General features: G+C 35.2%; 1 protein-coding gene across 2 annotated transcripts in view; it reads right to left on the bottom strand.

Annotated features, from left to right (window-relative positions):
• Nucleotides 1-22,013, bottom strand: part of RANBP17 (RAN binding protein 17) — a 316,163-nt gene that overhangs the window by 266,582 nt on the left and 27,568 nt on the right. For both annotated transcript variants that reach the window (XM_029215882.1, XM_029215883.1), the window contains 7 exons: nucleotides 18,444-18,548; nucleotides 16,892-17,057; nucleotides 13,902-13,975; nucleotides 11,571-11,690; nucleotides 9,640-9,786; nucleotides 8,935-9,107; nucleotides 6,715-6,908 (listed from right to left, as the gene is read on the bottom strand). In XM_029215882.1, the coding sequence (XP_029071715.1) occupies nucleotides 6,715-6,908; nucleotides 8,935-9,107; nucleotides 9,640-9,786; nucleotides 11,571-11,690; nucleotides 13,902-13,975; nucleotides 16,892-17,057; nucleotides 18,444-18,548 (979 nt within the window). The remainder of the gene's footprint in view (nucleotides 1-6,714; nucleotides 6,909-8,934; nucleotides 9,108-9,639; nucleotides 9,787-11,570; nucleotides 11,691-13,901; nucleotides 13,976-16,891; nucleotides 17,058-18,443; nucleotides 18,549-22,013) is intronic.

Genomic DNA, 22,013 nt, shown 5'->3' with positions numbered 1-22,013 from the left:
AACCCCGTCCTGTCTGGGCGGGAAGAGACGCCCTCAGGCAACCTACACGCAGAGGCGGGGCCAAATCCAAAGCTGAGCCCCTGGGAGCTGTGCGAACAAAGAAGAGAAAGGGAAATCTCTCCCAGCAGCCTCAGAAGCAGCAGATAAAAAGCTCCACAATCAACTTGATGTACCTGCATCTGTGGAATACCTGAATAGACAATGAATCATCCCGAATTGAGGAGGTGGACTTAGAGAGCAAGATATATTATTTTTTCCCCTTTTCCTCTTTTTCTGAGTGTGTATGTGCATGCTTCTGTGTGAGATTTTGTCTGTACAGCTTTGCTCTCACCATTTGTCCTAGGGTTCTGTCCATCCGTGTTTTTTTTTTCTTTAAAAAAAATTTCTTTTCTTAAAAATTATTTATTTTAATGACTTTATTTTATTTTATCTTACTTTATTTTATTTTATCCTCTTTCTTTATTTCTTTCTACTTTTTCTCCCTCTTATTCTGAGCCGTGTGAATGAAAGGCTCTTGGTGCTGCAGCCAGGAGTCAGCGCTGTGCCTCTGACGTGGGACAGCCAACTTCAGGACACCGGTCCACAAGAGACCTCCCAGCTCCACATAATATCAAACGGCGAAAATCTCCCAGAGATCTCCATCTCAACACCAACACCCAGCTTCACTCAACGACCAGCAAGCTACAGTGCTGGACACCCTACGCCAAACAACTAGCAGGACAGGAACACAACCCCACCCATTAGCAGAGAGGCTGCCTAAAATCATAATAAGGCCACAGACACCCCAAAACACACCACCAGACATGGACCTGCCCACCAGAAAGACAAGATCCAGCCTCATCCACCAAAACACAGGCACCAGTCCCCTCCACCAGGAAGCCTACACAACCCACTGAACCAACTTTAGCCACTGGGTACAGACACCAAAAACAACGGGATCTACGAACCTGCAGCCTGCAAAAAGGAGACCCCAAACACAGTAAGATAAGCTAAATGAGAAAACAGAAAAACACACAGCAGATGAAGGAGCAAGATAAAAACCCACCAGACCTAACAAATGAAGAGGAAATAGGCAGTCTACCTGAAAAAGAATTCAGAATAATGATAGTAAAGATGATCCAAAATCTTGGGAATAGAATAGAGAAAATGCAAGAAACATTTAACAAGGACCTAGAAGAACTAAAGAGGAAACAAGCAATGATGAACAAAACAATAAATGAAATTAAAAATAATCTAGAAGGGATCGATAGAAGAATAACTGAGGCAGAAAATCGGATAAGTGACCTGGAAGATAAAATAGTGGAAATAACTACTGCAGAGCAGAATAAAGAAAAAAGAATGAAAAGAACTGAGGACAGTCTCAGAGACTTCTGGGACAACATTAAACGCACCAACATTTGAATTATAGGGATCCCAGGAGAAGAAGAGAAAAAGAAAGGGACTGAGAAAATATTTGAAGAGATTATAGTTGAAAACTTCCCTAGTATGGGAAAGGAAATAGTTAATCAAGATCAAGAAGCACAGAGAGTCCCATACAGGATAAATCCAAGGAGAAACACACCAAGACACATATTAATCAAACTGTCAAAAATTAAATACAAAGAAAACATATTAAAAGCAGCAAGGGAAAAATAACACACAAGGGAATCCCCATAAGGTTAACAGCTGATCTTTCAGCAGAAACTCTGCAAGCCAGAAAGCAGTGGCAGGACATATTTAAAGTGATGAAGGAGAAAAACCTACAACCAAGGTTACTCTACCCAGCAAGGATCTCATTCAGATTTGATGGAGAAATTAAAACATTTACAGAGAAGGAAAAGCTGAGAGAGTTCAGCACCACCAAACCAGCTTTACAACAAACGCTAAAGGAACTTCTCTAGGCAAGAAACACAAGAGAAGGAAAAGACCTACAATAACAAACACAAAACAATTAAGAAAATGGGAACAGGAACATACATATCGATAATGACCTTAAATGTAAATGGATTAAATGCTCCCACCGAAAGACACAGACTGGCTGAATGGATACAAAAACAAGACCCATATATATGCTGTCTACAAGAGACCCACTTCAGACCTAAGGACACATACAGACTGAAAGTGAAGGGATGGAAAAAGATATTCCATGCAAATGGAAATCAAAAGAAAGCCGGAGTAGCAATTCTCATATCAGAAAAAATAGACTTTAAAATAAAGACTATTACAAGAGACAAAGAAGGACACTACATAATGATCAAGGGATCGATCCAAGAAGACATAACAATTGTAAATATTTATGTACCCAACATAGGAGCACCTCAATACATAAGGCAAATACTAACAGCCATAAAAGGGGAAATCGACAGTAACACATTCATAGTAGGGGACTTTAACACCCCACTTCCACCAATGGACAGATCATCCAAAATGAAAATAAATAAGGAAACACAAGCTTTAAATGATACATTAAACAAGATGGACTTAACTGATATTTATAGGACATTCCATCCAAAAACAACAGAATACACATTTTTCTCAAGTGCTCATGGAATATTCTCCAGGATAGATCATATCTTGGGTCACAAATCAAGCCTTGGTAAATTTAAGAAAATTGAAATTGTATCAAGTATCTTTTCCGACCACAACGCTATGAGACTAGATATCAATTACAGGAAAAGATCTGTAAAAAATACAAACACATGGAGGCTAAACAATACACTACTTAATAACGAAGCGATCACTGAAGAAATCAAAGAGGAAATCAAAAAATACCTAGAAACAAATGACAATGGAGACACGACGACCCAAAACCTATGGGATGCAGCAAAGGCAGTTCTAAGAGGGAAGTTTATAGCAATACAATCCTGCCTTAAGAAACAGGAAACATCTCAAATAAACAACCTAACCTTGCATCTAAAGCAATTAGAGAAAGAAGAACAAAAAAACCCCAAAGTTAGCAGAAGGAAAGAAATCATAAAGATAAGATCAGAAATAAATGAAAAAGAAATAAAGGAAACGATAGCAAAGATCAATAAAACTAAAAGCTGGTTCTTTGAGAAGATAAAAAAAATTGATAAACCATTAACCAGACTCAGCAAGAAAAAAAGGAGAAGACTTAAATCAACAGAATTAGAAATGAAAAAGGAGAAGTAACAACTGACACTGCAGAAATACAAAAGATCATGAGAGATTACTACAAGCAACTCTATGCCAATAAAATGGACAACCTGGAAGAAATGGACAAATTCTTAGAAATGCACAACCTGCCAAGACTGAATCAGGAAGAAATAGAAAATATGAACAGACCAATCACAAGCACTGAAATTGAAACTGTGATTAAAAATCTTCCAACAAACAAAAGCCCAACACCAGATGGCTTCACAGGCAAATTCTATCAAACATTTAGAGAAGAGCTAACACCTATCCTTCTCCAACTCTTCCAAAATACAGCAGAGGGAGGAACACTCCCAAAGTCATTCTACAAGGCCACCATCACCCTGATACCAAAACCAGAGAAAGATGTCACAAAGAAAGAAAACTACAGGCCAATATCACTGATGAACATAGATGCAAAAATCCTCAACAAAATACTAGCAAACAGCATCCAACAGCACATTAAAAGGATCATACACCATGATCAAGTGGGGTTTATTCCAGGAATGCAAGGATTCTTCAGTATATGCAAATCAATCAAAGTGATACACCATATTAACAAACTGAAGGAGAAAAACCATATGATCATCTCAATAGATGCAGAGAAAGCTTTCGACAAAATTCAACACCCATTTATGATAAAAACCCTCCAGAAAGTAGGCATAGAGGGAACTTTCCTCAACATAATAAAGGCCATATATGACAAAGCCACTGCCAACACCGTCCTCAATGGTGAAAAACTGAAACCATTTCCACTAAGATCAGGAATAAGACAAGGTTGCCCACTGTCACCACTATTATTCAACATAGTTTTGGAAGTTTTAGCCACAGCAATCAGAGAAGAAAAGGAAATAAAAGGAATCCATATCAGAAAAGAAGTAAAGCTGTCACTGTTTGCAGATGACATGACAGTATACATAGAGAATCCTAAAGATGCTACCAGAAAACTACTAGAGCTAATCAATGAATCTGTAAAGTAGCAGGATACAAAATTAATGCACAGCAGTCTCTTGCATTCCTATACACTAATGATGAAAAATCTGAAAGAGAAATTAAGGAAACACTCCCATTTACCATCGCAACAAAAAGAAGAAAATACCTAGGAATAAGCCTACCTAAGGAGACAAAAGACGTGCATGCAGAAAACTATAAGACACTGATGAAAGAAATTAAAGATGATACAAATAGATGGAGAGATATACCATGCTCCTGGATTGGAAGAATCAACATTGTGAAAATGACTATACTACCCAAAGCAATCTACAGATTCAATGCAATCCCTATCAAACTACCAATGGCATTTTTCACAGAACTAGAACAAAAAATTTCACAATTTGTATGGAAACGCAAAAGACCCCAAATAGCCAAAGCAATCTTGAGAAAGAAAAACGGAGCTGAAGGAATCAGGCTCCCTGACTTCAGACTATACTACAAAGCTACAGTAATCAAGACAGTATGGTACTGCCACAAAAACAGAAATATACATCAATGGAACAGGATAGAAAGCCCAGAGATAAGCCCATGCACATATGGTCACCTTATCTTTGATAAAGGAGGCAGGAATGTACAGTGGAGAAAGGACAGCCTCTTCAATAAGGGATGCTAGGAAAACTGGACAGGTACATATAAAAGTATGAGATCAGAACACTCCCTAACACCATACACAAAAATAAGCTCAAAATGGATTAAAGACCTAAATGTAAGGCGAGAAACTATCAAAGTCTTAGAGGAAAACATAGGCAGAACACTCTATGACATAAATCATGGCAAGATCCTTTTTGACCCACCTTGTAGAGAAATGGAAATAAAAACAAAAATAAACAAATGGGACCTAATGAAACTCAAAAGCTTTTGCACAGCAAAGGAAACCATAAACAAAACCAAAAGACAACCCTCAGAATGAGAGAAAATACTTGCAAATGAAGCAACTGACAAAGGATTAATTTCCAAAATTTACAAGCAACTCATGCAGCTCAATAACAAAGAAACAAACAACGCAATCCAAAAATGGGTAGAAAACCTAAATAGACATTTCTCCAAAGACCATATACAGATTGCCAACAAAGACATGAAAGAATGCTCAACATCATTAATCGTTAGAGAAATGCAAATCAAAACTACAATGAGATATCATCTCACACCGGTCACAATGGCCATCATCAAAATATCTACAAACAATAAATGCTGGAGAGGGTGTGGAGAAAAGGGAATACTCTTGTACTGCTGGTGGGAATGTGAATTACTACAGCCGCTATGGAGAACAGTATGGAGGTTCCTTAAAAAACTACAAATAGAACTACCATATGACCCAGCAATCCCACTACTGGGTATATACCCTGGGAAAACCATAATTAAAAATGAGTCATGTACCAAAATGTTCATTGCAGTTCTATTTACAATAGCCAGGAGATGGAAGCAACATAAGTGTCCATCATCGGATGAATGGATACAGAAGATGTGGCCCATATATACAATGGAATATTACTCAGCCATAAAAAGAAACGAAATTGAGTTATTTGTAGTGAGGTGGATGGATCTAGAGTCTGTCATACAGAGTGAAGTAAGTCAGAAAGAGAAAGACAAATACCGTATGCTAACATATATATATGGAATCTAAGAAAAAAAAAATGTCATGAAGAACCTAGGTGTAAGACGGGAATAAAGACACAGACCTACTAGAGAATGGACTTGAGGATATGGGGGGGGGAGTGTAAGCTGTGGCAAAGTGAGAGAGTGGCATGGACATATATACACTACCAAACGTAAAATAGATAGCTAGTGGGAAGCAGCCACATAGCCCAGGGAGATCAGCTCAGTGCTTTGTGACCACCTAGAGGGGTGGGAGGGAGGGAGACACAAGAGGGAAGAGATATGGGAACATATGTATATGTATCACTGATTCACTTTGTTATAAAGCAGAAACTAACACACCATTGTAAAGCAATTATACTCCAATAAAGATGTTAAAAAAAAAAAAAGAAATGTATATAGCCAGTTCCATTCTCATAAGTTATCCCACTTAAAATCTGAAAAGTGTATTTAATTCCCTATGTTCCTGAAAATCCTTTCGTATTAAGGAAATATACAGAAATAAATAAATCCTCCTTCAGTAAAGAATGAAAAATAAAGAGGAAATTGAGAAATTGACATATAATAATCAAATAAAGCCATGGTGAAGGCAAATAAACAAATGCAAAACCACGATGAGGTCTTTGGTAAATTTTTACTGGCTAAAACTGGGCTTGAATTTGCAGTCAGATATAGCAAAGAGGGAAACATGATTAGTTAAAAGATAGTTATAAGTTAATAAACTCTACTCAAAGATCATTATCAGCTTTTTTTGATAGTGAATCCAGAAAGAAATATTCCCTGTGAATCTTATGAAGAACTAAAACCATCAAGCCAACAAAATACCCAGAAGGTTAATAAAATTAATGGATTATTAGAGGAATAGAATTGGGGGAAATAAACAAAAATACGTTGCAGTAAAATTATTAAATAAATTGATTAATGAAGATAGTTAAAATTCAACATAATACCATATTATTATATTATTTATATGGTCATATAAAATTTACTGACCTTCCTGAATTGCCATGTCCACAGTTATTCCAGAAGCTGAATGCAGAAGCTTTTGGTAATTCTGTGCATTTTGATCAAACAACTGTACAAGAAGAGTGCATGTCTTCTCATATTCACATCTGCTAACAGTGCACAACTGCTCCAACTGCTGAAACACAGTGGCGGTATCATCCAGTGGATCATCTAAATTATCTCTGCAAATATATAAGAAAAGGATTGCAGATGATGTTAGAATGAGATGTACTTTTATTCACCACAAATAAGCTTTATTTATGTTAAATAAAAATTCTATCATGGATAAAGAAATAGAAGACATAGACTGTAAGGTAAGAAATAAAATGTCTATATTTGAAAATGTGAACCACAAGAAAGCTACTAGGACTAACAGGTGAGTGTATTTCCAAGGTGCTAGCAATACATATCAATATATAGAATTCATTACTGTATACTAACATGAACAACTGGAAATTTAAGTTTAAAAAACAGTATCTCCAAAGGCACCAGAAAACATAAAACACTAATTAAATCTTAAATATATGTAAGATCTAAAGGCTGAATAATACAAAACAGTGATGAAAGGAATCACAGAAGAGCTCTAAATAAAAGATAAACATGCTCATTGGCTAAAAGACTCAATATTGCTGAGATGTCAATTCTTCCTCCAAATTAATCTACAAATTCAATGCAATTCTAGTCAAAACTCCAGCAGGACTTTTTTTTGTAGATACTGACAAGATGATTCTAACATTTATACAGAAAAGCAAAGGAAGTAAAAGAGCCAAAACAATTTTAAAAAGGGAAAACCAAGGTGAAAATTCACACTACCTGATTTCAAAGCTTATTATAAGGCTACAGTACTCAAGCCAGGGGCTACTGGCAGAAGGAGAAAAACAGAGACTAATGAGAAAAGAGTCCAAAAATAGAACCATCCATATGTGGTCAATTAATTTTTGAAAACAGAGTAAAGACAATGCAATGGAGAAAGGATAGTCTTTTCCACAAATGGTGTTGGGGATAACTGGTCTTCGCTATGCAAAAAGGAAAAAAAGAAAGAAAAATAACATTGAGTCTAAACCTCATATCATATACAAAAATTAACTCAAAATGGATTATGGACCTAAATTTAAATTATAAAACTTCTAGAAGAAAAAAATAAATGATAAATTGGACTTCATTAAAATTTAAAACTCCTGCTCTTTGCAAGACTCTGTTAAGGAAATGAAGAGGCAAGCAATGGACTGGGAAAAAATATTTGCAAAACACATATGATAAAAAGACTTGTGACCAGAATATACAGACCTCTCTAATCGCAAGATAAGAAAATAAACGACCCAATAAAAAAAAGGGAACATATTTGACAGGCATTTTACCAAAGAGTATATACAAATGGTAAATAAGCACATAAAAAGATCCTCAACATTGTTAGTTATTAAGGGAATGCAATTTGAAACCACAATGAGGCACCACACTTATTAGAATGACTAAAATTTTTTAAAACTGACAATATCAAGTGCTGGTGAGGATGCAGAGCAACTGGATTTTTCATACACTGCTGGTGGGAACGTGAAATGATACAGCAACTTTGGAAAACAGTTTGGCAATTTCTTATAAAGTAAAATATACACTTACCAGGCAACCCAGAAATCTCACACCTAGGAATTTATCCAAGAGAAATAAAAACTTAAATTCATACAAAAATCTGTATAGGAACACTTACAGCTATTTTACTCATAAAGGCAAAAACAGAAAGAACCCAAATGTCCATCAATAGGTGAGTGGACTAATAACTGTGATATATCCATAAAATGGTATACTATTCAGCAATAAAAAGTAAAGAACTACTGACACAAAATGGAAGAATCTCAAATGCACTATGCTAAGTGACAGAAGCCAGACTAAAGGGCTACATACTATATGATTTCATTTATGCAATAACATCCAAAAAAGACAAAAATCTTAGGGAACAGAACATCAATAATTGCCAGATGCTGAGGATGGGGAAAGGTCTGACTACAAAGGAACCTAAAAAAACTTTTTGGGGTGATGGAACTATTTTATATCTTGATTGTGCTGTTAAACACAACGGCATACACTTGTCAGAACTCACAGAACTGTATACTAAAAAAGGTGAATTTTACCATAGGTAAATTATACCTCCATTTTTAAAAATTCCAAGATGCAGAAGATGAAAATACAACAAAAACATTTAGTTTTCAATACCTCACAACTATGGCAACAGATTCCAACCGAGAAGTGATAAAGGCCTTCGTGATTTCTGGTGCATAAGTGTCTAATAAGTGGGGTTCAGTTGATTTCACAAAAGGAACTGATGCTACCATCCTTTGCCAGAGAGTTAATAAATAATGAACACTGTTGGGAGCAAATTCCCAATGCTACAAAAAAATAAAGCAAACGTTATTTAAAATGACATTATGTCTTCCTAGAGTAAGAAATGGAGAGGCAAAATTAGTAAACATACAGTTTAAAATAAACTTTTATTCTGATTATAACCAATGAACATTTAAAATAGCAAATTCTGTTAAATGTTTGTGAACTTCCTTCTAATCTTTCCAGGAATATTTTTTCACAGAGTTGATATCATGTGGAAAATATGGTTTTAAAACTTCCCCCCAAACTTATAAAAAGAATTTTTCCGAAAACTAATCTGTAAAACTTTATTTTATTTCTCCACATAGATTTTACTACAGCATCTCAATTCGGTCTTTAATTATTAGATATTTAGATGGCCTCTAAATTTTTACTATTATAAAATTTGTTACAAAGAAGTTTTTTACCTAAAATCTTGCAATGAACATTTTTAGCAAAGTGCTCTAATAAATGTTTTTTTAAATCCCTACCAAATCTTACCAAGAAAGTGTTTTAAAACTATCTACAGTTTAACATCAACTATATATTTTTATTTACCTGTAGGCTAGTAATGGTAAAATTAGCAATCAATCTGATAACTTCAGGATACTCCTTCACCATAACTAATTCTCCCAGCTGGTAATTTGTCTTTAAACGAGCCAAAAATCGACAAAATTCATGATAATTACCTGGATTGGACAAACCCTAAATTATGAGACAAAAAGAAAGGCTTTTTAAAAAACTTAACAACAAAAAACCAAATGATTCCTACTGGACTTAACGTTGTCATAAATGATTAATAATAAGAAATCCAAACTAGAGGCTTTGGAGGAAGCTTTGACCATGATGACTAAATCATAATGTTTGGGAACCACGATATTACCCCAAAAAAACTTGCATGAGAGACAGAAAAGAGACAGAAAAGGGTGGAGAGAGAGGGAGAGAGAGTGTGTATCTTGTGACTTAAATAGAAGTCAATACAAGACCTGAAAAATATTTAAGATGGAAAATAAGAATGGGCTCTTGAAATCCTGGAAAAGAGCAATACCACTAGACTTACATTAAATGTGTACCCACAAATAACAGAAACACCTTTTAATTCAACAAATATTTATTGAGTACCTAGAGGCATTATGTCCTCAAGCAACTCCTTGTCTCTTAAGACATTCAAATAAACTGCTGCAATGTAGAGCAGAAAGTTTAACAAAAGTACTACAAGAAACAGAGGTAACTTCGTGGGGAGGACAGCTTAAAAGGAAAGACCAAGAAAGGTGCCCCCAGTGAGCTCCTTGAAGATAGGACATGTATGTTATTATCTTTATAGTTTGAGAACTCTGCACTATAGCTGGCATGAAACAGAATTCAAGTATCTTTCAGTATCTGTTTAATAGTGAAAGAGTTTGTAAAAAATTTCAACCCATGAAAAAATATAACATAGTTTCTAATTATTAAGGACTAATTTAAAAATATGTTTTGTATTCATGGGTCTTTTAATACATATTTATAATTCTAAAAATATATATAATATTCAAATTAACTTTTGGAGCCATAACACATCAACATGAGGATACTGGAAAATCAATTAAGAGAATTATCTGATATTAGCATATTATCTTCCACATATTGACTGATGATAGTGAGCTGAATAACTAAAAATTTTAAAGTATCGATATATTGGTAAAAATCCCATTTATCAGCAAAACACATAAATTTCACAGTTATGCCAACAGTGAAAAGGTAAAACGAATGCACAACACATAAAATACCTCTTAATCTGCAAAAACAACTGTTCTTTATAGAGTAAGCATGTTTTCTTTATGTATAGATATTATATGTCCCCCCTAAGTTATTAATAACCAAGAGACTTAGATAAACCTCCTTAAATCATCATTTAACCTTTTAATATTTGTACTTTCATTACAGATATTTTAAACCAAAAGTGAAACAAATTTTATCTAGGCATCCAAAATCACTAATTTATAATGGCTGTGCAATTCTCTGAAATGAACACTGCCACTGAAGATTTGCAGTTAACATAGAGAGTAGATTTAAAAATCTACAAATTTTTATTGTCCACAAGAGGGCAAAAAAGATATTCATAATTTAAAGCCACTTATTCCAATATTAACATCCAGATTTATACTGTCTTCTAGTTTAGAAGGTAGATATGACTGAATTAATCACTTCAGTAATTTAAGAAGTGCAAGGAAAGTACAATGGTAGAAAGCAGAAGCATAATAAGGTATACAACCTCTATTCATATTTACCTAAAAGAACGGGAAAAATAAAAAGAACAACACAGCAGTCAGTCAGGAAAACATTCACTTTTAAAAGCTGCCCATTTATACTACAAATGAGATCCAAGAAAGTAGAATATGATACTTATTTTCTTCCAGAATCGTAATAAAGTCATAAGTTTATTATGCACCTTTCAGCAGAAAAACTGTATTTAAATATGGTAAATATTAATTAAATTACTTCAAAAATACCTGAGGGTTTTCAAGTATCCTTTTTACTCCCTTGATTAAATTACCAAGGTACTTGGCACGTTCAGGACTGCTAAATAAGGACCTTCTTGTAGAAGCAAACTGAACTAAACATGAAAGTGCCTAAAAACAGGAACAACAAAATTCATTTCACCTTTAAAATTAATGTAAGGCCACATGTAAGGAACACTATTCTTTACATTTAAATTTTTTTAATTTTAATGATAAAATAGTGTTATAGATTCCAAAAACAATGAAAGCTAAACATCATCAATAATTACCACCACCCAAAACCCGTCAATCCCACCACTAGAATTCCTGTTTCTGTGTAAAATTCCTCTAATATTTTTGTATATATTAAATACACGAGAGCAGAGCCGGGACCTGCATACACTCAAAGGCTCCTAATTGCTTGATGCCTAATCTGTTTGTAAACCAACGAACCAGGTGTTTCACCAAAAAGAAAATATGGTTTTGTTGTAGAATACATTTGGGAACTACTGTACAATATGCACTGTGGTATCCTGCAAGTGGGAAAAAAATCCTTTAACTTTACTTAATCCAGCATGTCCCAAATTTATCTGGTGATAAAACATCTTGCTCACACCATTTATTAGTATCTTAAGGAACAATTTGGAAAATGCTGCTGAAAAAGTCAGATACCCTATAAAAATTCCTGCAAAGTGTCTGTGGCCTAGTTATCTTTCTGAAGTTAATACTTTATCAGTCAATTTCACTTCGCGGGTTCTTAATTCTACTACTGGAACCCACTGAAGCCTGTTTGTTCATTAACTGAGAGGCCCAAAACTGGCAACTTTCAGGCCAAACTGGCCCACATATGTAAACTTGCCCACTTTAAAAAAAAAAGAAAAAGAATTATTTGTCAATATTTAAATATTCCAGTTAGGAGATTTCACACAAAATGACTGGCTCTCTTGGCAAGGGTGAGAATAGGGACAAAAATCAGAGGATAGCCTTTTTAGATGTTACTCAGTTTGCCACAGTCCTTAATGTTAAAAACAAAAACCAAGCAAACAACCCAAAAAACAAAACTCCCTTCTGATGTGTAGAAGGTTCAGGAACCACTAGCGTAATAAAAATATCCAGGGGTTTGGGGCCAAAACCACCTGGGTTTGAATCTCAACTCCAAAATTTAGTTCACTGCCCTGAAGGAAGTCACTTAGGCCATTCTGGATCTGTTTCCTTGTCTACATAGTGAAGGTAACAATACTTACCTTGCAGGGCCACTGTGAGGATGAAGTGAGATAAGCATCATAGGATAGGGCATGCCCAATAAATGTCAGTTACATTCTCTTAAAGCAGTTGCTTTCCAATCTACTTTTAAGCACCAGTAGCTTGTTTGTTTTATCCCAAAACATAACTGTACATGAAACCATGGTTTTTAAACAACTAAAAACAAGACTATTCTGGTTAAAAGACAGAAGGCTGAAGTTCTGTGGCACCACCTGGAAACATGAGTGTCCTGTGAAACCCAGTTTAAAAACCACCACCTTAAAACCCTCGATTTGAGAGCAAACATGTTTTCTAAGAAAGGGAGGGAGTATTTTTGTGAACCTATTCCTCCCTTCTAGGTGATAACATATCTAAACAAACATACTGCTGATATGTACTTTAAATATGGAACATCTTTTTTCGGGAAATGACAACATAAGAATTCCCCAACTTCACTTCTACAAGCTTAGATATTAAGCTAACAACTTTCTTTTTTTTTTCAATCTTGCCTGGTCTCTGTTTTAGATTCCACAAAGATGGGATACAGAGTCTCAAAGTTCCATACTATAACCAAAGAGTTTCAAGAATCTTTTAGCACACAACAGAATCTGATTCAAAAAATAAATGAACAGCTGGAGTGATGAGCACAAAATCAAGTGAGCAGATCCCCTTTGTTTCTCATTTGGAGATATCTGATGGGGGCCACATGGCAAGCCTGACATGGAGCCAAGCAAAGTGGAGAAAGAGTCAGAGAGGTTAAGAAAAGGGAAGGTAACAGGTGGGGTGGCAAACTACTGGACTGAGGCCCAGAAGAAGAGCTGGGGGTGGGGACTGAGTAGGAAAAAAGATACTTAGAGGTTGATAGGTTGTCTTGGCTATGGGCAGGAACGAAATCACCAGTTATGGGTTTTGGGCTCACCAGTGAAATGACGGGAACTATGGACTATAAATAGAAACTGACAAATAGCTTACGTAATATAAATCCCAGATGATGTAAGAATCTCTTATGAGAGGTAAACCTAATCAAGAATATAAATAAATATGTACCACCCTTAGATAAATATCACAGGTATTTTTAATGAAATAATGAATTTTACTTACTAACTGAGATAGGAGTGGTGGAAGTGAATGATACAAATTAAAGAAAAGATCCAATGTTTCTGGTTCCAGGAAAACTGGAAAAAAAAAAAAATTCTAACACCATTACTTTCAATTCAGTGATCTTCACATAGTAAGACATTATCATACAAACCAAGAACTCCAAGACCTCTGCATGTGGCCAATCTTTCCTTGCAGTTAGGCTTAATTCCTTTTTAATTCCTAGCTATTTTCCTTTGAAATATGAAATAATACAAAGATAAAAATTAATTAGCTAAGATGTTCCTTATTTCCATGTAGCACCTACAGTTCCTATCGAGAGAACCTTCTCACTATTTTCATTTATATTAAGGTAATAAAAACATTTAAAAATTCAAATAGTATAAAAAAGTAAATAGTACTAAAAAGTATATAGTAGAAAACAGCTGTACCCTACTCCATTCCAACTGCCTTTCAACTCTTAGATATATTTAAATACATGTTTCCAAATTACATGCTGTATTACATGTCTTTGACTATTTTATTTTAGGTCTCAAATGACCTTGTTACGGTACACTCTCCCCTCTACTCCCACCACTCTTTCTACAATCCATCCTCTCTCAAAAATCCATCCACTGTTATAACAATATGGAATTAAATCAATTCTAAGTGTTTACTTTATTATGACTAGGTAAATAATGTTAACAGCTAAGCCAAGTATACTATGATTATATCACATTTCCAACACTCCCTGGATTTAATCACAGCATCTTTTCTGTGCTTAGTTGTGTAGGTCGATATCTGTCATTAATTCTTTCCAAATGTTCTGACAGATTTGCAAAATGTTCTTCATGCCATTCTCCACCTGGTCAATAGCATCAAATAACCTATCACTTCCATTTTCCCTTCCTCCTGGAGCCTTCTTCAACTTAGACTGGCTGTTCCAAAATGTGTTACATAATTATCTCCTTTTTATGTCTGCTGATTGTCATCTTGTGTTAGCTTTCTTGAACTCCATATCCTCCATTTTCTTGCTTGTATATCAAGTAGCTTCATAACAGCAAGTACATAAGGGCTAAATTTCAGAACGATTTACATGTCTGAGGATATTACTCCATTGTCCTCTAGCTTCCAGTACTACTGTTGAGAAATCTAATACCATTCTTTTTTTTTTTTTTTTTTTTTTTTTTTGCGGTACACGGGCCTGTCACTGTTGTGGCCTCTCCCGTTGCGGAGCACAGGCTCCGGACGCGCAGGCTCAGCGGCCATGGCTCACGGGACCAGCCGCTCCGCGGCATGTGGGATCTTCCCGGACCGGTGTCCCCTGCATCAGCAGGTGGACTCTCAACCACCGCGCCACCAGGGAAGCCCTCTAATACCATTCTTGATCCCAATCCTTTGTAGGTGACTTTCTTTCCGGTAGATTTTAGGTTCTCTTTGTCCTTGTTATTCTGAAATGTCATGATTATGAAGCTTAGTGTATTTTTTTTCATTCATTATGTTGGGTACTTATGGGATCTTTCAATGTGAAAATTTATGTATCTCATTGCTGAGAATTTTTTTTTGGTATTGTTTGCAAATTGCCTTCTGTTTTTTCCTGTCCTTTCTTGAACTCCTAATAGTCAGATGTCAAGCTTCCTAGTTTCATGCTTTAATATTCTTGCATTTTTTTCTATCAAATCTCTTCTTGCTTTTTTGGTTCTACTTTCTGGGATATTTCCTTAGCTTTATCTTCCAATTCTTTTACTGAATGTTTTATTTGGGCAACTTGTATATCTGGAACACAGTCTTGACTTCCGTTTTTGAAACAATATCCTATTCATGTTTCAGGAATGCATTACCTTTTCTTATCTCTCTGAGGATAGTAATTAAACCTTTTTGAAATTTACTTCGACTCTTCACTTTGTCTCTGTTTCTACTAACTCTCCCTTTTTAAAAAAAGATTTCTTGAGATAATTAGATTTATATGCAGTTGCAAGAAATAATACAGAGAGATCCCATGTATTGTTTACCCCATTTCCCCAAATGGTAAGTTCTTGCAAAACTAAAGCACAACATCACTATCAAGAAGGCACACTGATAAAATCCAATCCACCAATCTTATTTGGCTTTCCCAGTTTTACATGTACTCGTGTGTGTGTGTGTGTGTGTGTGTGTGTGTGTGTGTGTATTTAGTCTGTGCAATTTTTACTACATGTGTTGGTTCATGCATTCATCACTACTATCAAGATACAAAGTCCCTTTTAATTGTTTCTTTTAATCTCTGACTTCCATATTAGAAGTTTTCACCAAATGTATGGTGTTTCTCTACTATATCTGATACCCCTGAATGAGAAACCTCTCCAGTTTAATTTCTCAAGAGAAAAAAGCTCTGGTCTTGGGAATCTAGAGGGAAGTACACATAGGGAAGGAAGGGAAAAGGGCAGTCACAGAGCTGCACAGAGGTGGTAGAGAAGATCCCAGGGGTGTTTGTGCAGAACATAGACTTTTTACCAAGTCCTTTCAGCCCAATTCCCTACCTCTGACTTCAACAGGAAAGCCCTATTGCCATCATCTTTCTGGGATGTGTGACAGCAAGTGAGTTTGCTCTTTTTTGGTGTCCTTCTCTGTAACAAAGTAAATTGCAATTCTGCTCTGCTAAATTAGCTACTCTAATTCATTCTCTTTATAACTTTGAAAAATATGTTGATATCTCCTGCCAAGTGTTATATCCTCTCCTACTGTTTATCTGAAAATTTCAAAACAGAGCTCTTCATTTCCCCTCCTAAACTTGTCATCCTCCAACTCTAGAGTTGTCTTTTCTTTTTTCCAAAATCAAAATACAGAGGTTACTATGATATGAACTGAGGAAAACAGATTTCAACATTGGGTATCAGCAGCTACCTTAGGTTACAAGTTTTTTTGAACTTTCTGATTGCCAAGTAAAAAACAGAGATAATTGCACATAAAGCAACTATACTGCTAATCCTGTGTATTTTATGTTGACCATTCCTTACACTAAACTTTTTTCTTACTTGTTCTCCAAGTTGTTGGAATCTGTACTGTGCAAAGATCATCTGCAGATTCATCTGCTGAACTGCCAATGAAGTCAAAGTTAAGGCAGTTGAGGACCAGTTTCAAGACTTGCATTACTAGGTTTTGTTGACCTTGATCCTGAAGGTTTAAAGGCTTGGCCAACACCTGAAAGAGGTTCAGAGTCAAATGAAACATTATGACATATGTCAGTTAAAAGAATTTTAGTCAACTAATTTAAATAATTCTTCAGTTCCAAATTAAAATTAGTTAAAAAAAAAGAATTTGCATAGTTATGTTGTATATATCAGAAAAAAACTGTAATATCACTATCAACAAAAATCTAAATAGATTAAATTTTCAAATTTAATCTTGTAAAATGGGGTTAAAACCTTTCATATTTAACTGCATACTGGAGATCACCTTCTAAAGTTGTAGGAAGTAACTTTAGGACAAATACTTTACACAGCACAAATGTATAAATGTACAGGATTCGTTAGCTCAAAGGAGCAACTGGAACAAGCTGAAAATATAATATTCTTCAAGAAAAAGTAGGGGAGCTTCATGCATAAACGATACACATTCAGCTAACAAAGGTTCTCAGAGCTGTTTGAATGTGGGAGGACACTCACAAGCTCCTGGAGAACAATCCCGACCCCCTCAAAATGTTCATTCTGACACAACCAGAACAGATTATATCTCCTAGAGATACAATGTGAAATATTTGTGGAGGAAATGATAAGAAGCTTGGGATTCTGCTTCAAGAAAAACACAGAAAGAAATAAAGTGGTTAGTTAAGGATAGAGATGAAACAAGATTGGTCACGAGTTGTTAATGCTTATCTGGTTGCTGGGTCTAAGGGAGTTTATTATACTATTCGATCTTCTTGTATATATGTTAAAATTTTTCATACTAAAAGAAAAATTTTTAAATAGAGGAACTTTCAGTCTGGCCTAGTGTGGCAGTTACCATGTTACTATATCACAGAATTTAAATAAGTAGAAACTAGTGATTAGTGGAACATACTTTGGGAAATGCTCTACTACACCAATTAACAAGCTTGAGTAGAATGAGGGAGTCCCTATATTACAAGAGAACACAATATAATTATGAATCATACTATGAACATACTAATGTTCAATAGGGCACTAAGTAGCAAATGGGAAAATATTATTTCCTAAAGAAATTATTAAAGTCAACTATCTTGGCTCAACTCTGAAAAAATATTGAGAAATGATGAATTAGGAAAACTTGCCATCATTTCATTGTTCATCTGCACCCCGTTAAAATATGGGCAGGGCAATACAGAAACTACGTCTCAAATAGCTTCTGTAATAAGTAATCTACGGTAGGAAGATAATGAAACTACTGTCTAAAGACAAGTTACTAAATTCCCTTTGGATCTTACTTTATTATATCCCGACTAAATAAAAGTGAATTTTTTGGAACCGCTTATAGATTTGTGCAAATTAATTTGTACTTAAATTAAACGGGCACAGGGGAATTCATCTGAAATTCTTCTGAAACAGGATGCTGAATTATTAAGTAACTTACCTCTTTTAGAAGAGAGCATGCTAGCACTAAAATGTCTTTAAGAGAAGTGTCACGAAATGAGGTAGCTATTTTCCTGTGTTTTGCTGAAGGTCTAGAATAATCAACCTAAAAAGTTCAAGATGAATTTATTTAACCAGACTTGCCAAACAGCAAAGCAAAAATTTACTATGTAAGAAAAGGAATGAAAATAATGATTAAAGAATCATAAAGTATAGAGCTAAAAGAGCTTTTAAAAATCTACTAGTATAAGTGATTTGTTTAAGGTTACTCAAAGAGCTAATAATGGCAGAGCCACGACTAGAACCCAAGTTTCTGTATTGTTTTAATTCAGTGCTCTCTCTACAAACTATACTGATGCCAAAATTGAAAAGCAGAATTGATCATACTTTCAGAGGCAATATAAACACAGATTAGAAAATAATAGATACTATCCACTCCTGAGTCATGTATCATATTTCACATTAGGCAAGTAACAGCTTCCCTGTTCCTCAGGCTCCACCTATGAAATGGGAAATCTCTGAGATAATCCTCAAATTCTAACATTCTGTGAATCAGCAAACTGAATCAGTTACAGAAAGATTCTTCTATATGAAAGTGACATTTCTATATATATCAGATATGTCACTGATTCATGTATTTTGATATTCTAAAAAAAAAAAACCAAGGCAGAAATTATAAATAATCAGAAATTTGATTTACTACATAACAGTATATTCCCCCTGAATATTTTATTAGTTAATAAAAAATAATTTTTAAGAATAAGTTTACTAAGACTAGTTCTTGAGCCTCTAATCTAAAATATAATATGGCAAAAACTATACTATTAGTACCATTAATATTTCCATTTATCACTAGGAAACAGCAAACAAAGCTGAAATCTGATACCCAAACAATTATTAACACCACAGGCTACAGTGGCTATAGCATTCATTTTGGTATCTGAAAGATGAAAATAAACCATTTTCCTTCCTGATATTTATAGATTTGAAAAAACTAGTGAGATCAAAATTATCTGACACTTCCTAAGCTCCATCATATTATACTTAAATACCACATTTACTTATAGAAACATGAAACATAACAGAAGCCCAAAGTGATTACAGAAAGCAGTTACTGGAATCTCTACCCACTATGTAAGATTCAAGTTAGCATTTCCAGCATTTCCCCCTTCTTTTAAATCAAACGTCCATCTCTCTCTCCTTCAATTGGTCTGTCTCTTCAGTTTCCCTCAATATATAAAAATTTCTCCTTAATACAAATTAATAATAGCATACAGCATTATAATCTCAACTTATGTACTCTTCACATATTATTTCACTAAATCCTCAAAACGAACCTGTGAGATACATATTATTCTCTTTTCACATACAAGAAAATTAAAGCTCACAGGCACACCATATCTATAACACTGAGGGAAGAACCTTGGGTTTACTGAGTACTTGTATGTACTAGGACCTGTGCTAGTAACTTATCTAATCTTAATAAGACCCAAGGAAAGTGTCATGATTGCTTTACAGATAGTGATATGTAAGTTTAAAGACATTAAGAAGTTTGGACAAAGCAGCAGGCAATAGAGCTAAAACACAAATCCAGGTCTTATTTCAGAGTTATCCTCAAGGCATACATGCTTATTCTACTTGGGTTATTTATTTAGATATCCAATTTTTTTGATAAGAGGGATTATGCATCCATTTTCTACTGCATAACTATGTCTCTACCATGTAGGCAAAGAATATTTTACTTCTTGATGATTATATTTTGAATATACTGCAGGAATACTAGACTTAGCTTCTACAAAAGCATGGTAACATATAATTCTAAATTTTTAAGAAACCTCAAGTTTAGATCTTTTTCTTAGAAGATACATCCTGTTATTGACCCTACATGAATTTACCTGGCTCACATTTGACAACTGTATTTGATTTTCATTATGCATTGTAGATCTCCCTATTGCCTGGTTCAGAAGTACTTAAGAAATGCTAGTTGAAGTTGTTAATGCTCTAAAATTAGGCTAAGTAAAATGTCTCCACAGAAGCCATGTATTTTTTACCATACAAAGTCAAAATCACACTTCAGAGCTTGAAGCTTTCTTCAAAAGGTACCTAGTTCTACACAAGATAAGCATGGAACATCTTGTGACAGAAAGTAAGAAAATGTTCAAAGGATGGTGAATAAATGTCAAATGAACAGAGATGCTAGCCTGAAAGGGTTCCTAATGGCCAAATTTGGGAAAATATGGGCACCAAAATATAATGTAAGTAACAAACTATAACCTATTAAACAAAGTTAGAAACCAGGAATCCAAGCTGATAGAAATAATAAATGAATAAATTAAAAGTTTAATGAGGAATAAGGTATTTTCAGAGTCTTAAACTACCTGCCCACAAAATACTCATTATTTACAAAGGGGAAAAGAATAAATGTACAATTGGAGAAGCCTGGTAGAGACCATCTTAGTCAAGTGACCAAAGTGAACATCATTAGTGATGTAACAAATCAAATCATGTGCTTCCTGAGATGAGACAACGAGAAAACCACAGATCAGCACATCAGCCCACCTGCAGCACTCAGAGCCAGGCCTCTCAGCCAGCTGGGCCGGGACCAGCCCCAACAACCAGTACGCCTGCAGCAATCTTGGCCCAACCACAACAGGAGGGCACACACAGCCCCCACAAAGGAGGAGGAGCACCTGGAGCACCCGGCTCTGGTGACCAGGGAGAAGGTACCACCGGGCCCCATAGAACCCCTTTTACGTTAAGACCACTGTTTGAAGACCAGGAGATGTGGCTGATACACCTACTACACAGAAACAAACACAGAGACTCAGACACAATGAGGAGGCAAAGGAATACCTTCCAATTGAAAGAATCAGACAAAACCCCAGGAAAGGAACTAAACAAAATGGAGATAAGCAACTTACCAGATAAAGAGTTCAAAGTAAGTGATAAAGATGCTCACCAAAATCGGGAGACAAATGGATGAACTCAGTGAGAACTTCAACAAAGAAATAGAAAATATAAAAAAGAACCAATAAGAACTGAAGAATACAATAACTGAAATGAAAAATATACTAGAGGGAATCAACAGCAGACTAGAGGAAGCAAAGGAATGGATCAGCAATCTGGAAGACAGGGTAGTCGAAATAACCCAATTGGAACTGCAAAAAGAAAAAAGAGTTTTTAAAAAATGAGGATAGCTTAAGGGACCTCTAAGACAACAACAAGCATACTAACATTTGCATTATTATAGGGGTCCCAGAAGGAGAAGAGAGAAAGAAAAGAGCACAGAATGTATTTGAAGCCGTAATTGCTGAAAACTTCCCTACCCTCAGTATCAAAAAAAAATCTGAATAAAAAATAGGCAGGGGACCTGAATAGACATTTTTCTAAGGAAAACACACGGAAGGCCAACAGACATATGAAAAAATGTTCAATATCACTAATCCTCAGGGAAATTCAAATCAAAACCACAGTGAGATACCACCTCACGTCTTTCAGAATGGCTATTATTAAATAGACAACAAATAAGTATTGGCAAGGACCTGGCAAAAAGGGAACCCTTGTGCACTGT

The sequence above is a fragment of the Monodon monoceros genome, unplaced genomic scaffold (genome assembly GCF_005190385.1).
Source record: "Monodon monoceros isolate NGI ecotype Baffin Bay Population unplaced genomic scaffold, NGI_Narwhal_1 Super_Scaffold_12, whole genome shotgun sequence".
Taxonomy (NCBI): domain Eukaryota; kingdom Metazoa; phylum Chordata; class Mammalia; order Artiodactyla; family Monodontidae; genus Monodon; species Monodon monoceros.
This window is presented reverse-complemented; position numbering and strand designations above follow the sequence as displayed.